Source organism: Eulemur rufifrons, chromosome 15 (genome assembly GCF_041146395.1).
Source record: "Eulemur rufifrons isolate Redbay chromosome 15, OSU_ERuf_1, whole genome shotgun sequence".
NCBI classification, from domain to species: domain Eukaryota; kingdom Metazoa; phylum Chordata; class Mammalia; order Primates; family Lemuridae; genus Eulemur; species Eulemur rufifrons.
In genome coordinates this window covers 19,487,396-19,503,508 of record NC_090997.1, presented here as the reverse complement: position 1 = coordinate 19,503,508, position 16,113 = coordinate 19,487,396, and the positions used below count along the sequence as shown (strand labels likewise).

Below are 16,113 nucleotides of genomic sequence, written 5' to 3'. Positions count from 1 at the left end.
TCTCAATTTGAAATGAATAATTCCAAGGTATCACAAGTGCTTAATCATAAATATTACAGCATAGAATTAAGCACATTTCTTGAGGAGGGCACCACAACATGAAGTTGGCCAGACCAAGATGGGTGGTGGCTTTTCAGACGCAATTAGTGACTTAGGAATAGAGGAAGTACATGACAAAGTGTTACTATAGTAGCATGTGTTGAGTGCTTACACTGTGCCAGACTTGGAACCATTAGACCAGGGGTGGGGAACCTTTTCATGTTGGAAGGCTGCATTAATTTAGCTGTAATCAAATAAGGCTGCATCCAAGAAACTTCAATTAAATATACTTAAAAATGTACATTATTTTTAAAAATCTAACTACTATGTACTTAATCATTTCAAAAAATGAAAACTATTTGTTAATTTTAAAGTTAACTAAACTTTTAATGACTTTGTTATGTCTGCTTTTTGTTGGAAAGCATTTGAATATTTGGTTGTAGCATAGAGGTCTGCAGTTTTAAATGATCCTCTAGATGGGTATCAGTCATTTGTGACCTTAAGGCCCTCTTGATTTGGGTTAGGGAGGAGAATGTATATTCACAGCAATAAGTGGCTGAAAAGCAAGAAAGCATTTTTCGGGTATGTTGCCAAAGGCATGGGTATTGTACTACAATTTTCCATATTTCAACTGAATCTTTCTTAGCATCAGTGATTTTAAAATGCCATCTACTGAGAGCTCAATCAATTCCATCTGTAATTCCTCAGGTGCCTTGATAATATCAACTAAGTGAGGCTGAAATGCTAATTTGAGTGTGATGTCATGATTCTCAGTCAGTGATCCTTTCCTTGTATTCTCCAATTAATAGGTCTATAACAGCTGCAAATTCTTCAAATGATTCTCATGTATCGTCCTCCTCATCAATGACCTTTGCTAAATTGGGAAAATGTTCATTTGAAATTTACTTTTGAAGAAGAAATGTTTTGAAAAAAGATAGCTTTTTTTGAAATGCTTGGATTTTTTGCCACATATCATATATAGACATAGTTTTACCTCGCAAAGAAATATTCATGTCGTTTTGATTTGACAAGATATCACACAGAAATGCTGAATTCCTATAGAAATCTTCTTTCAATAATTCACATTACTGATTCTGTTCTTTATAAAATTTATCTATCTGTTCTTGCAGAGATAAAATTTTGACTAACACCTGCCCCTGCAATAGCCAACACACTTTAGAATGATACAGCAAATCCCCACTGAATACCTCATCGTTCAACTTTAGCATGTTACGAAACTGATGATGTTGTGTTGCATTTGCACGAATATAGTTAACAATATTTATAACTTGTTGCAAAGTGTCACTTAAAATAGTAGCTTTAGCACAGAAATTTTGCTGATGCAAGATAAAATGAAAAGAAATGAGAACATCTGGATCTGTTGATACTTTTATTATCTGTGTAATAAACCCTTCATGTTTTCCTATCATGGAAGGTGCATTGTCTGTACATGCACTCATTAAATTTGCCAAATTCAGTCCAACTTCATGACATTTACCTTCAAAGTTGTTGAAGATATCTATTCCCTGTGTTCTGTTTGCAAGAGTTCCCAAAGCCAATAACTCTTCCTAGCAAAGAAAATCTTCTGTTATGACCCAAATGAAGTATAAAACATACACTGAGTCAGTAGTATCAGTTGATTCATCCAAAGCGATTGAATAATATATATTTTCCTTTTGAAGTATTGCATGAAGTTGTTCCATTAAGTTGAAGGCTAAATAATACTGCTGATCAGTTATGGTTCTTCTTGAAAAAGGCCATTTTTTGTACTTTGAAACATTATCAGGGTCTCAGCATTCTACAACTTCGGCAATTCATTCTTCCACAATTTCTATGATACATCACTGAATGGTTTCCCTGTTTTCCTGAGTATATAAGCTAGTTTATAAGTTGCCTCAGTGATATTATTTTCAGGGCTTATTGCTGCTTGACAGAATTGCCTTTGCTTTTGCTTTTTGTCTTTTAATTTCTGCAATATAACCTTTTGTGTCTCTCCCTCTAATTTAAAATATTTGTGGTCTTTATAACTGTTACGATGCTGACGAACACTGAATTTCTTTAATGTTGATATTGCAGTATCACAAAGCAAGCAAATCATCTCATCTTTAACAGAAACAAGATAATATTGCAATTCCCAATCCTCATTAAAAAATCTGCTTTCTTCCTTCAGCCTTCTCTTGGTCTTCTTTGACATGATGGGCTGTTAAGCAGACAGAATTTAAAAAAATGCTTTTGAGCTGTGCAACTACTCACAAATTCCACTTCAAACACAGTGCGCCATTGTCAGAAGCTGATAATACACTGGCGTGCTCGACTCCCATAAACTCTCGCCAACCAGCCTCATGTGGTAGTGGTGCCAGTCATGATAACTAAATCATGAGTGTAGCAGACATCAGTTTAGCCCTTATGGGTTACTAATGTTTTAATTGTGCTGGTCCATCTGGGGGGATTATTTTGCTTTGAAACTATTTTATTCTTCAGTATTTTAAATGCATTCATTTAAAAAATAAGGTAAATATATAAAAGACAAACAAAAATGTATTAATAAAAATAAAAGGATTTGTTCTGTAAAATTTGGATTCAGTCAAAAGGCCATACTTAAGGACCTAGAAGGCCACATGTGGCCTTAAGGTCATAGGTTCCCCACCCCTGCACTAGCCCATAGTGCCAGAAGGAAATTGTCAGATCCCAGGGCATTTCTTCCCTCCTAGGAGTTGACAGCCACTAAGGAAGCCTGGCTAAATTTAATAGGGAGCATAAGAACCACAAAATGTAAGTAAAATTGTATGTATCAACTCAGAAAGATAGTCAGAAAAGACATTATTGTCCTACTACCTGCATAGTAGAGTATTACTGAGGGGCAGAGGTCATAGTGTTTTATTTATTTTTGCATATATTATAGCACTTTGAACAATGTACAAAGTAGGAGGGTTAACATATGTTTGTTAAATGGAATTGACTAAAGAATTTATCTTTTTTCTTCCAGGGTACAGAATTGTCTAAACTCCTTTAGAATTCAAGTCCCCTAATGGTACTTATAGATGTTCTGCCTTATATAACCTATTTAAAACAAGAGAAATCAAAAATGCTCAAAACACTATGAGACATTTAATCAAAATATAAGGCTTTTCTACAGGAATCTGGCTTAGGAGATTTGAGGAGGAGAGAGTTGAAAAGAGAGTATCTCTAATCACCCACCCCACCGGACTCTCGGAGGTCTTACACAGAGCCAGTTTCCACCAGTGATATTTATTTATTTGTTTGCTGGGCTTGCTATGTAAATTGAAACAATCCGATCCTCCACAGGGCAAACATTGCAGATGTGGTCAATTGAAAAGCAAGGGTTGGAGTGAATAGCAGTGATCTCTGAACTGTGAAATTTCTGTATTGTCTTGATCTTTCGCCTTTAGCCTGCACTTGAGCATTGGAGAGGAAAAAAATTCTTTCACATATCTGACTGGGTATTAGAAGCTGTTAAACAGTGGTTAAAACTGGGAGGAATGGAGGGAACTTTCCCCATTTTTTAAAGTTTGGCTGTAGGTCCTTCTGCCTGCAGGCTACAGTCACATTAGCACTTGGAAATTGGATAAGGACAGCACAATGACAAATCCAGGTTGCTTGCAATAAGTTGCTAATCCCTTTGCTTTAATATTGGAGCAGCGTGTAATGATGTTTGGACATCACTCCAGTTTACTGACGACCCCACTGGGGCCAGCAATAGAACCTTACAACTGTCTAACAAGGCGTCAGGTGACTCCCGTCGTCACAGCAACGGACACTGGAATCTAATCTTCCCTCCATCCCTTCTAGCACCCAATAACGCCTAGATTATATAAGTGGCCCATCATTGCTTGGTAACTTGAATCAATTAACGTTAATTCGCACAATGCTATGATGTATTGTGATCACTTTCATTTCAGGGAAGGGGGAGAAATTGCTATAAGTCACCTAAAATGAGGTTGTCTGTGGTGCTGAGGTATTAATTGGGTGTCCATATTAAATGCAAAAGGAGCCCCATCGTGAAGGGAAAGTGGATGAGTGACTCTCTTGGCTGCTATTGACCTATCAGAAGAAGACAGTGCCCTTTTCCTTTGCTTTTATCTATTACAGTTTTCCCTATTGCGTGTCAAGTTGATGTATTATAAAAAATTCATTTGGTGACCTTTCACCCCCTTAGCAGATTAAACAATTTCACTTCGATGGCATCATTAACAGGACCCTGCATTTAATGATGATTTCTCTAAAAGGCCACGGAGATTCGATTTTAAGCTAACAGATTTATTGCACTATTATAACATATCGTAAAAAACTGTACCACCTACGGTCAGGTTTTAGGATAGAAACTGCTTAAGAGTTTATGTGGAGCTTAAAGTGGTATTACCTTGGGATATGCTGCAACAGCGCGTCTCTGACCTCCAGTGAGATGCTGTTTACATTTAATAAGAGATGTTTGCTCACAATAAACTTTAAAGTGTGTCGGGAACAGCCTTTCAGCGGGTGGTCAGGCAGTTGGTTCCCATCCCTTCATCTCCAGACATCAATGTACTTATGTCACAGTCTTTGATGGGGTCTTTCCGTTTCTTTAACCCAGACTGCTTGCCTGTATCCCGGCCCTCATAAGACAGCATTTAAGGAATAGGTTATGGGAGAAATAAGATCTGGTAACAGTGTTAGAATTTTCCAATAACCTGGGACCCATGGAAGGGTAGAAATAATAGCATACATTTTTATAATCTGATTTAAATTATTCCTTTTAAAAAAGGAAAGGAGCCTTAGCCACTCGGGCTAAGCAAACAAATAAGCGATGATTGGGCTAGTGGATGTTGAATTTCCAAAGAGTGACTCTAGCATAGAGGCCGGGTCTTAACTGGTAGATGACGAAAGAGGCTTCTTAGGTCCACATATTCCCACTCTGCCTGCATTTCCTAGGATTCCCAGGGGAGAAAAAAATTGCTTCCTGCAGAACTTTCATATTTTGTGATCCATAGTATTTACTCTTCCACTATTTCCTTTTTTAGGACTAATTTTCATCTTTACCTGACATACACCCTCCATGACAAATAATTACTTATTTGTAGGTTGGAAAGAGAATAGTTGACTCATAAACATTCAGTGGGAGGTGGCAGGGTAGGCTACTATTTTTAAAAAATAAAAGCGTCATTAAGCCTGGCCTAGGCTGTTTTGAGGGTAATTCACCAAGGGATGCCCTACGTTAGGATAATATATGTGATACATGATATCCATATAGCTCCCTTTAATTGCCAGCTATCTGTTACATGCCTATGATGTGTAATACATAACAGACTTAATGGAACAATAGGCGTATAATGTTCTTTTAATAAAGCTAGCTCAGTCATCAAAAATACCAAAAATACTTACATGATTACTTTATATGTGTTCCATTTTATTGTTAAGTCACATCAGCAATTAGTGTGCTCGAATGAGGGGAGAAGCAATATAGTTCTTTAGTTAACCACTCTAGACCTTGGTCAACACTTACTATTGGTAAGACCCTTGGCAAGTTACTTAAGCCTTTTTGGACCTGTTTTTTTCGTATATAAATAATAGTACCTACTTCATAGTTCACTTAATGATGGAATGAGTTTATACATGAAAGCTCTATGGTAGTGCCAGGTCCACAATAAATGCTCAGTAAATATTAGGTTGTTAAGTATGAAATATCTGACTTCCTTAAGTACTAAGTTTGACAGTTGATACCTCTGATATTTCATTTTGACACTTCTTGTTTTATTTTTATTGTGAAGGTATGTCCTCATTCTCTCAAACACATGGTTTGGCATGTGACTATCTTTCAAAAAATTTTTTTAGAGCAATTTTTGTGAAACCACGGATAAATCAAAATTACCTATTGTAAGTACTCTCCCCAGGTGTTTTGTGCAATTAAAATAATCAATTAATGCTGCAATTATTGGACCTATTAAGTGCAAGCACACATGGAGAATATAAATACAAAGGGTTGTTGCAAAGCTTAAGTGAGCTACTCTTTGTGAAACAGTGCTATGCTGGAGTTTGCTTCTGTGCGTCTCTTCCCAACTCTGTTCAGTGATGTTATCATCATACCTGAGAATCAGTGACAGCATCAGTATTTATCCTACGGAAATTGGAAGGCACCACAAATCAGGGCACTTTTTGGAAGAACTGGTTTAATAACCTACTGTTGAACATGTCCCTGCGCTCTAAGTATTTTATTCTGATAAGTTCCTTGACTGAGGCTTTTTTTTTTGTCTTTGGTTGATCTTAATAACTAGTGATAAAAATATAAGTTCCTACTTTGTGTTTCTCCCCACCTCCAGTTCATTTTTTTATTATGGCTAAGGAAACATATCAAATAAATATATAATTATTTGGTGGTATAAAGTCATATTCGCTATACGGTATATTATTGAGTTTCTAGAAACACAGGCAAGTGAAAATATTTTCCCTGGTAATAATGTATTATTGAAAATTGCTACTGCAGGGATCTTGGTAATCCTATAGATGTATTCTGTTTGTTTTTATATCTTCCAGAAATACAAGCAGCTTTAAAACTGGGGACTTGATATATATGCGGCCCTACGCTCTTTCCATCCTAGTCCAGCCTTCGGATGGAGAAGTGGGAAAAGAGCTTCCAGTGCAGCCACAACTCGTGTTTTTGGACAAGCAGGTAACTTTTCACAGGTACCCGTCTTTGTTGAGAGCTGAGCAGCAGGTTGTATTCAGCATATGTCTTAGATTTTGTCGTCACTGGTACACATTACAGAGTATCCACTGTGTAATCTGTTGCACTTGCAACTTCTCACGACTTTTGTCATTTTCCCTCCACTTCACGGTGTGCCTTCCTTCCGTTTTCTATGAATGCTCAGAATTTGATCAAGGGTAGATTAAAATTTAAATATATTTCTTCCCCAAGAAAATTCTTGAAATCTAGCCTTCTCAGAGAAGTCTATCTTTTCATATGCTGATGAAGGAACTTACGATGTCACATATGCATAGCAGTTTCACGTTATTTTGAATGATCTTTCTCATGTGTGGTTCAGTAAATCGTCCATAAAAGGCTTCTGTGCTTATTTCTAATTTCAGGCTCCCTGTCCTCTGACTCTATTTTATCTTTTCTATATTTAGGAAACTCACAGGGAAAAAATGTGAAATATGATCGTTGACTCAGCTTTCTCCTCTTTACTTTACAAATGCATCCCCCTCACCTGAAATGTGCAGAGAGAAGACCCTGGGACTGAGATCCACACTTGGAAACCTGTCGACTTTGATCTAGCCAGGCTCTCACCCAGCTCCCTCCTGCCTTCTTCTCTTAACCTTTCCATTTCTTGTTAACCTTCAGTGCATCATGTCACTCTCCTCTTCTATAAACTTAGCTTTCCTTTCCCTTCTTCACTGCCCTGCCCCAACTTGTCCTGCAGTAATCTTCCTTCCCTTCTTTTAATAAGCTGATTTTGATACATTCTATTTTTTCAAAATATTAAGGGAGTAAAAGTGTTTTTGTTACATGAAAGAATTGTTAATACTGAAGTCAGGGCTTTGAGTGTGCCCATCACCAGAATAATGCACATGTACCCAGTAAGTAAGTTTTTATCCCTCACAGTCTCCCACCCTCCCTGCTTCTTAGTTTCCAATGTTCTTTACACCACTTTGTGCCCCTGTGTACCTGTCATTTAGCTTCCACTTATTAGTGAGGACATGTGGTGTTTGCTTTTCCATTCCTGAGATACTTCATTTAGGATAATGATCTCTAGTTTCATTCAAGTTGCTGCAAAAGACATTATTTCATTCCTTTTTATGGGTGAATAGCACTCCATTATATTAATTTGCAGTCCCACCAACAATTCCTTTTGCACTGCATCCATCATCAGGGAAATGCAAATTAAAATGTCAATGAGGTACCACCTTACTTCTGTCAGAATGGCCATTATAAAAAAAAAAAAAAAACATCAAAAAGCAATAAATGCTGGTATGGATGTGGTGAAAAGGGAATGCTTATATACTGTTGGTGGGACTGTAAATTAGTACAACCTCTACGGAAAACAGTATGGAGACTCCCAAAAGGAATAAATGGAGACTTAGCATTTGATCCAGCAACCACACTAGTGGATATCTACCCAAAGGAAAAGAAGTCATTACATTGAAAAGACACCTGTACCCAAATGTTTATTGCAGTACAGTTCACAATTGCAAAGATACGGAATCAACCTAAGTACCCATAAACTGATGAGAGGATAAAGAAAATGTGGTGTGTACACCATGGAGGACTACTCAGCCATAAAAAGGAATGAAATAATATCTTTTGCAGCAACTTGGATGGAACTGGAGCCCATTATCCTAAGTGACATAGCTCAGGAATGGAAAACCAAACACCACATGTTCTCACTAATAAGTGGGGGATAAATGATGGGTACACAGGGGCCCACAGTGGTGTAAAGGACATTGAAAACTAAGAAGGGGGGAGGATGGGAGAAGGGTAAGGCATGAAAACTTACCTTCTGGGAATAATTAACACTATTTTGGTGACAGGCATACTAAAAGCCTTGATTTCAGCATTATACAAGTCATCCATGTAACAAAAACACTTGTACCCCCTTAATGTTTTGAAGTGGTGGCTCATGATTGTAATCCAAGCACTTTGGGAGGCCAAAGTCGGGGGACTGGTTGAGCCCAGGAGTTTAAGACCTGTCTGGACAACACAGTGAGACCCAATCTCTACATTCTAAAAAATAATAGATACATAAGTAATTGGATATATTCCTAACACGAGAAAGACATTTATTTATCACTTTCCTTCCTTTGTTTATTTCTACTGAATATGTGCTTTATAAAACTCTCTGTCTGAATCTTCTCTTTTTTAGATAAATTCACAAAATTCTCTTCTCTGTCCAACTTTTTCTTCTTCCTTTCCCATGCCACCATTTCCAGAATCGAAGAGTGGAGTCCTTGGGGTCCCCCTCAGAGCCTTGGACCATTTCAGCTTCCCTGGAAGGGACATCAGATTCAGTGCTAAGAGGTAAGCATCTGTGACTTTTAGGTACCTATTTCTATTTTATGTGCACAGAAAAGGTTTGCACCATTAGGAATTCATAGTGAAGTTGGTAATACCCAGTTATTTTGGAAGGAATCTCCTTCATCCCCAGTCCACAGTTCTAGTGTCTGTGAAAAGGGAGATTGTAAATACTTAAGGCACCACCTTCTCTTCTCCCTTCCCTTGCATGATGGAACATTTTTGTCATATCTGCGTCCTCAGTATGGTATAAGGAAAAGGGCATGGAATCTTTGGCTGGGCCTCAAATGTCAATTTCTCCACAGAGTATTCAGTGCCCCTATGACACACCTTGTTTGGTACCAGTATCATGGACTGGCCCAAGGAACAAGTTACCAGGTAGAATATGGTTCCTATGAGGAAACAGAAACATTTGCTCTCAATGTTGTAATATGAAGAATAAATGATCAGAGTCTCAGAGTCAATTTTCTCCTCTCCACCTTCTTCTGCCCTCTTTTACCTTCCTGTTCAATCCCAGCAGCACTTGCAGCTCCATCTGCTTTCCTTGGAGCTTGTGTGTATGAAAATTTATTTATAATGCAGATTTTTAAGCCTTGGCCCAAGATAGTTTGGTTACATATTCTGGGGGGGAGGGGGGGTGGTTCCGGGAATGTGCATTTCAGAGGCTTGCCTAGAGAGAAATAAGCAGGTACAACATGGTTTTTATGTACAAAATAGTTTCTGAGTTCTACGTTCCTGACTATCTAAGCCACAAAAAAATCCAGTGAAATGCAACTGACTTAAAGACATAAGAGGGTGTTTGCAGGTCTCCCCTAGTGGTCTACCACAGTTTAGGAAGGTAGAATTCCTAAGTATTAGTTCTAGGTTGCCGCTGAGTTGTCTTGTCTTTGTTTTGGAGCTTAAAAAGTGCACATTCTTGTATTATGAAATAGTTCAATCTTTATATTTTAAAACCATACAAAATGTGATCCACAGAAAATATTTTAAGGAGAAAGTATTTGAGAAACATAAAGGAGGCAAAGGAACCTAATGGCCAAGGGAGATAAAGGGAAGAGGTGAAGTCAGAGAGATGGTTCACGCCTGACAGACAACAGAGGACTCTGGAGACCATGTGGGCAGTGTGCGCGGTGCTCTCACTGAGATGCAAAGCCACTGGAGGGTTTTAGGCTGATCGGTGCCAAGGTCTGACTTATATGTTTAGAAGACCACTCTGCTCTGTGGGGGGTAGATTGGAGAACAAAAGTGAACGTACCAAGCCAGTTGGGAAGTGATTGCAGAAGGCCAGGTAAGAGATGATGGTGGAGATCACAAGAGCATTGATTCAATGCATCTTTTAGAAGTAGAATCAACAGAAACTACTGGAAGTATAGGAAACAAGGGCTTAAAAATGAATTTGAAGTTTTGGCCTTGATATATTGGGCGCATGTTGGTGTTATTGACATGGGAAAGACTGGAGTTGGAGCAAAATGCAAGAGTTTTGATGAGGAGAAAGACAAAAAGGTAAGTGTGACCTGGCTACTGGGCCAAACTAAGACACAAATCTTTCTATATGAGTGATTTTCATTTTAAGGCAATAGAAACAAGAGATTCTGGCTTTCAGTTTTTATAGTTTGTGTCCCAGAGAGTCCAAAGGGCTTCCTGTTCTCTTCTCTGACCACCTCCGACCCACCCCATAAATTATTAATCGTTGTTCCTACCAGGAGCCTTCTAATTGTGTGCAGTCAAGGGGGCCGTCTCTCAACACACAGGTCTTGCCTGAGAGCTCAAATTTTTCATGCACAGGAGTTTCCTCTCTGCATGATCATGGGCACACCTGGGATTCTTCCTCTGGTTACGGGTAGGATTGGGTAGTTCCCTCTCATTTGAGGGAGTACCAATCATGCACAATCACAGTTCAATTCTGGGGCTTCGCTCTGTGGTGAAGAGAAATTCATTTTATATCAACCTGATATAATCAAGAATAGGATGGTCCAGTGGGACCATCTAAAATTATCTCTTGTATTTGGATAGTGGGCTAGAGATGATCATAGTCTGAAAAACTAGATCTGTTAAATTCCTTTAATCCCTCTAACTAGTTTCAATGAGAAAAATAAGTGTTTCAAGAATTCAAACTGATTAAAGGTGATTTTTTAAGGTAAAGCACGGAAAATAGTCTCAGAAAGGGAATCATCCATCTCCTTCCTCAAAACCTCTATCCCAGACAGCCCTCCTCAAAAATATTACAGTCTCATTAAAAGAAAATAGAGCCAATGGGTCTATCTTGTCTGTTTGAATTCAGAATTATTGAATAATTCTGACCAAGAGCTAGTACTCAAGCAAATCTCTGCACTAAACATTGTATTGCTATTTTAGATTAGAAAGATTTTCTAAATATTAGCTCAGTTGTGATTTGAAAAAAATAATAAATATTTTCAAAATATGCATACTATGTAGAGACATATAACAATGCTGGAAAAATTAAAAAAGAGAATAACAGTTATCTGTCTTAATTACAATAACATATTATTATCATGATATTTGCATATCATGTTGGGGAAGAAATAAGGAATCTTGTTACCTTTTGCAAACCCTTTTTCCTAGGAATATTGTTTCAGGCACTGGCCGTTTGTGCAGTTACTGCTATCATGGCAATGATACACCCTTTGAGATTTGTGAGGAACATGTTGAAAGGATGTTCCATACCAATGAATCATTGGAGATTTTAAAATGATGTGGTGTGTATTTTTTTTTTTTACAATTGGCCAAATATCCCCATCCTTATACAAATTTGAGGATGTATTGATAACTCTTTAAAAATTCAGCATATCAGATTTCTTAGGCACTTCATGAATTGGCTAGGGTATTTCTGTTGGCTTTGTGTTGTCTGAATTTTTTTTTTCAAACTTGGAAATGACTCCTCTACCAGCTCAAACATCAACCTATATGAAAAATCACCGGTTTCCAAGAATAGGCCATGACTTCACAGTTATTTCTTGCGCTAGCCTGGCTACGAGTCTAAGCTTATTTGCATGGCTTCTGTAAAATGTATAAAATACTGAAATGGATAGTAACAAGTAAATCATAGAAGTGCTAAATCTTGCCTCTTCTAATTACACTTATTTTTGGCCTGAAACTGTTCCTATCATCTAGTACACACCACCTACTACTCCTGATGATACTGCTCTTTCATTCTTTGTTGTTTGTCCCTAAAAAAGATAAAAAATTATAATGATAAAATTTTTAAGCTCATGAATTCTCATTTGACATTGTTTTTTAATGACTTAATCTCAGATCTCAGGGTTTTTTTTCTTAAATCACCATTTTGTTTAGCTTATACATTTTTTTCCTGCAAAGCTTCACCTCATCAAATCCAGAAAACAGAACTAACCCCTTCTGAAAACTCTCTTGAGGAGGCAATCGACATCTCATAATTAAACATTTCATAGCTTCAAAATCCTTACTGTTTAAAGCTTGTTTCCTCTTGCTGTTTTCTTATTAAAGCTATAAATTTGTCCACTCATTTCAGGTTGCTACTTTGACCTGTAAATTCCCTGCCCTGTCTACTTATTTATTTATTAAGAATCCAAATGTTTTCAGCTTGTCCACAAAAATGATCTTCTTCCAAACTTGAAAATCTTGTTGCTTTCCCCAGCACTCTCTTCACTTTCTTTTTGTGTAATTCAATTTTAAAGGCCCATGTAATGCAGTGTATTTTGGGAGAATCTCCTCATAGATTTCCAGACTTTCCACACTCTCACTTATGTCATCTAGCTGTTGCTCACTTTAGTGAAAGTAGCACCTTTATTGCTAACTCATGTGTTTGCTATTGGTCATTTCTTTACCTAAGCAGTTAAGTTTTAAACTCCTTAGATTTAAAATCCTCAGAAAAGAGAAGAGCTCAGAATGGTTCTCATACAAATTTTCAGAAACAAGGGACATCATTAAGTAAGGAAATTAAGCAAGTGTATCCAAGGTTGACCGATATGAAAATTAAACCTGCAAAACTGCATTTTGAACTGCTGCTTTTGTTGCTGACATTCTGTTCCTTCTTCAATGCCATTTAACTGCAGTTGGCATTTTGGTACAGGGAATGCTTAGGATATAACAGTAACTCACTTTCTGACCTTAATATGACAGAATCAAAAATATTAATTTTCCACTTTTTTGATGTCCTAGTAATATTTACAACAGATAACCTCACCTGACTACTAAAACTCAACTCCCCTATCTTCTACTCCATATATTACCCATGCTCTGTCCACACTCCAATATTGCCCACACTGCGTACCTTCCCCCTACTCCACAACTCCATATCCTGTACCTTACCCATACTCCCTGCCTTCTCCTGTGCCATAGCTTACCTGCAATCCATATCTCACTCATACTTCATGCCTTACCCTACTCCACGCCTTACCCATGCTCCATGCCTTCTCCTATATCATACCTTACCCGTACTCCATGCCTTACCCACATGCTTCATGCCTTTTCCTAACCATACATTACTCAGATTCCATATTTTCCTTTGACCCACTTCTGACCTTTATCCCACGTCCACTCTTTATTATATTTCTTTCAATTATCCCAAGGATGTCATTACTGACCAGCTTAAACTCTTATTGCGGCCATGTGAAATGAATGAAGTATTAAACTGCTGTTTTATCCTGCTGATACCAAGCTCAAGCCAACTGGCCCACTTGGATCAGTATCATCACCATTGTCCTTTTGAGGAGATCTAGTGGGAAAATATGAGGAATGGGCTGAGGGTGTCTTCTATACACATGTTTTTGTGTGTGTGTCTTGAAGTAGGGAAGAAGTCACATGTCGTTTTCTGGTTTTAGAATGCCCATATCACTCAAACACCCTATTTCATATGATTAAATGTTTCTCTTGAAGCCATCATGAAATACTTCTTCACTTTAGAAAAAATGGCACCAAAAGCATTTGGGAAGGATTATCTAACTTACTCTAAGTATTTCCTGGAGAAAAATAAAATAACAACAACAACAAAACCATATCTATATATCTAGTCTAAATCTTTTATTTTGCAGTATAACTTCATATTCTTTCTTAGTAGACCCTCCTCACTGGAAAAAAGTTACATTCCATTACCATAAAACATAGAATTATACAAAGGCAATTATTTAAAAGTCCTCCAGATCCTTTTGTGTTATAAATCTGTGGTCCCCAACTCGAGCCAGAGCTCCACCACCCCTTCACCTTCTCGACTATGGAAAAATTATCTTTTCTGAAACTTAGGAACCTGGGAGGGTGGGGAGGCACAGCAGGAGGTGAGTGGTAGGTGAGCCAGCAAAGCTTCGTCTGTATTTACAGCTGCTCCCCATTGCTCACATCACCGCCTGAGCTCTGCCTTCCCCCATCACCCCACTACCGCATCTGTGGAAAAATTGTCTTTCATGAAACCGGTCCCTGGTGCCAAAAAGGTTGGGGACCTCTGCTGTAAATCATGTTCTTAATAATTTTAAGTATAACATCCCAACATTAATGATGTAACAGGTTGCTAGTATGTATAGCTAGGAGCGAGTGGAATAGTTGTGGGAATGATTTGAGTTGCAAAGGTACCTTACAAACCATCTACCCTGCAGAAACCCATTTTCCCGATAGTTGTGTAATCAATTCCAATCTCACTGCAGCCCAACACCCCACATTTTCCCTCTAGCCAATACATTGTTTATACCAGTTTGATCGGGGAGCCTGTCAATTGCATTTGTATATTTCATAATAGCTATTCCAAAGATATGATGAACCCTGGAGTAATGTACTGTACTTGGAAGCAATTGCCTCAGCTTTAGGGCACATATGCTTCAAATCTGAGAATATCATAGATATATATGGGAATCTTTGTAGAGATCTCTAAGGCAAGCTGGTATTTAACGCAAAAGCAAACCCATTTGAAGCTAAAGCACTTTCCATTAGGCAATTTGGCGGCTGTTCTACGAGGCAGACTCACTGTGCTCTACGGACACATTTCGATTAAATGCTGCTTTGTATTCTTCCAAAGATGGGAACAATAAGGACGTTTGTCAAAGGAAAAACTGCAGCAAACGATTTCATGTTGAACATCTGTACTCTGCAGTTCATTGTTTGCAAGAGTTTATTGACCATAATTTTGATGCATATAGGTTTTAAAGAGTATAAACTGCATTTATCTTGGACGCATATCATTTATTTGAGTCTTGGCTTATTTATTTTCATTTTTCTGGGCATTTTATTTATTTTAGAACTCTGAAGAGATGAAGGAAAAGATGTTTCTTAAGAAGGAAATTTTAGTTAGCTCTGCAAAATTGATGAGAAAAGACAATGTTTTCACAAAAAGATTGAGCAATTGAATTGAAAAATGTAACACTAAGCATATCTTTATAATACCTTTCAGCCTTAGAAATCTCAAATTAATTTATAAACTTTAAGACCACTCTCCTAACTCTTTGTCCACCATACCAATCATAGTGACATTTCTAGAGTGAAGTGTAGCAGCTGTTAATTAGCAAAGCAATTTAGGGATGATGGAGTCAAAAAGACAATTAATGGTATTGTCAATGAGATCTTAAGTTGCCTTCTTTCACTTTATAAATGGGTGGCCTACTGTTAAAAGATGTAAGCTTTCTTTTTTGCATTTTTATTCAGGGAAATCAAGGCCCAGGCAATCCAAGTTGCTAAATCAGGGTAGTATTCTCAATCATGATTTGATAAATTACTCTTGTCCTGATCTCTTGGCCTAACTCTGCTACCTCATAAACTACAGATTTCTTGAATAGAAGAGAAGTGGACTCTGGAAACTGACCATATAGAAAGTTAACAGAATTTTTTTCTTGATAGACATTTGATAATAAAATAGTCAATGTATAGTAGTGGTTAAGAATGTAAACTTTGAAATCAGGTAGATTTGGGTTATAACTCCAGTACGAAGTAATTTAAACTTTCATAAGCCTATTTCTTAATCTCTAGAATATAGATAATAGCATATTTTACAGATAAGAGCATATTTTACATTGTATATTTTATGTACAGTGATGTATATAAAGCATGGTGTCTGGCATAGTGAGCTTTTAATATATGTTAGCTATTGTTCTATC

At 37.5% G+C, this 16,113-nt stretch overlaps 1 protein-coding gene across 1 annotated transcript in view; it reads left to right on the top strand.

Annotated features, from left to right (window-relative positions):
* PKHD1 (PKHD1 ciliary IPT domain containing fibrocystin/polyductin) overlaps positions 1-16,113 on the top strand; it is a 412,333-nt gene that overhangs the window by 378,386 nt on the left and 17,834 nt on the right. The window contains exons 62-63 of the mRNA XM_069487338.1: positions 6,568-6,703; positions 8,962-9,049. Of these exons, the coding sequence (XP_069343439.1) occupies positions 6,568-6,703; positions 8,962-9,049 (224 nt within the window). The remainder of the gene's footprint in view (positions 1-6,567; positions 6,704-8,961; positions 9,050-16,113) is intronic.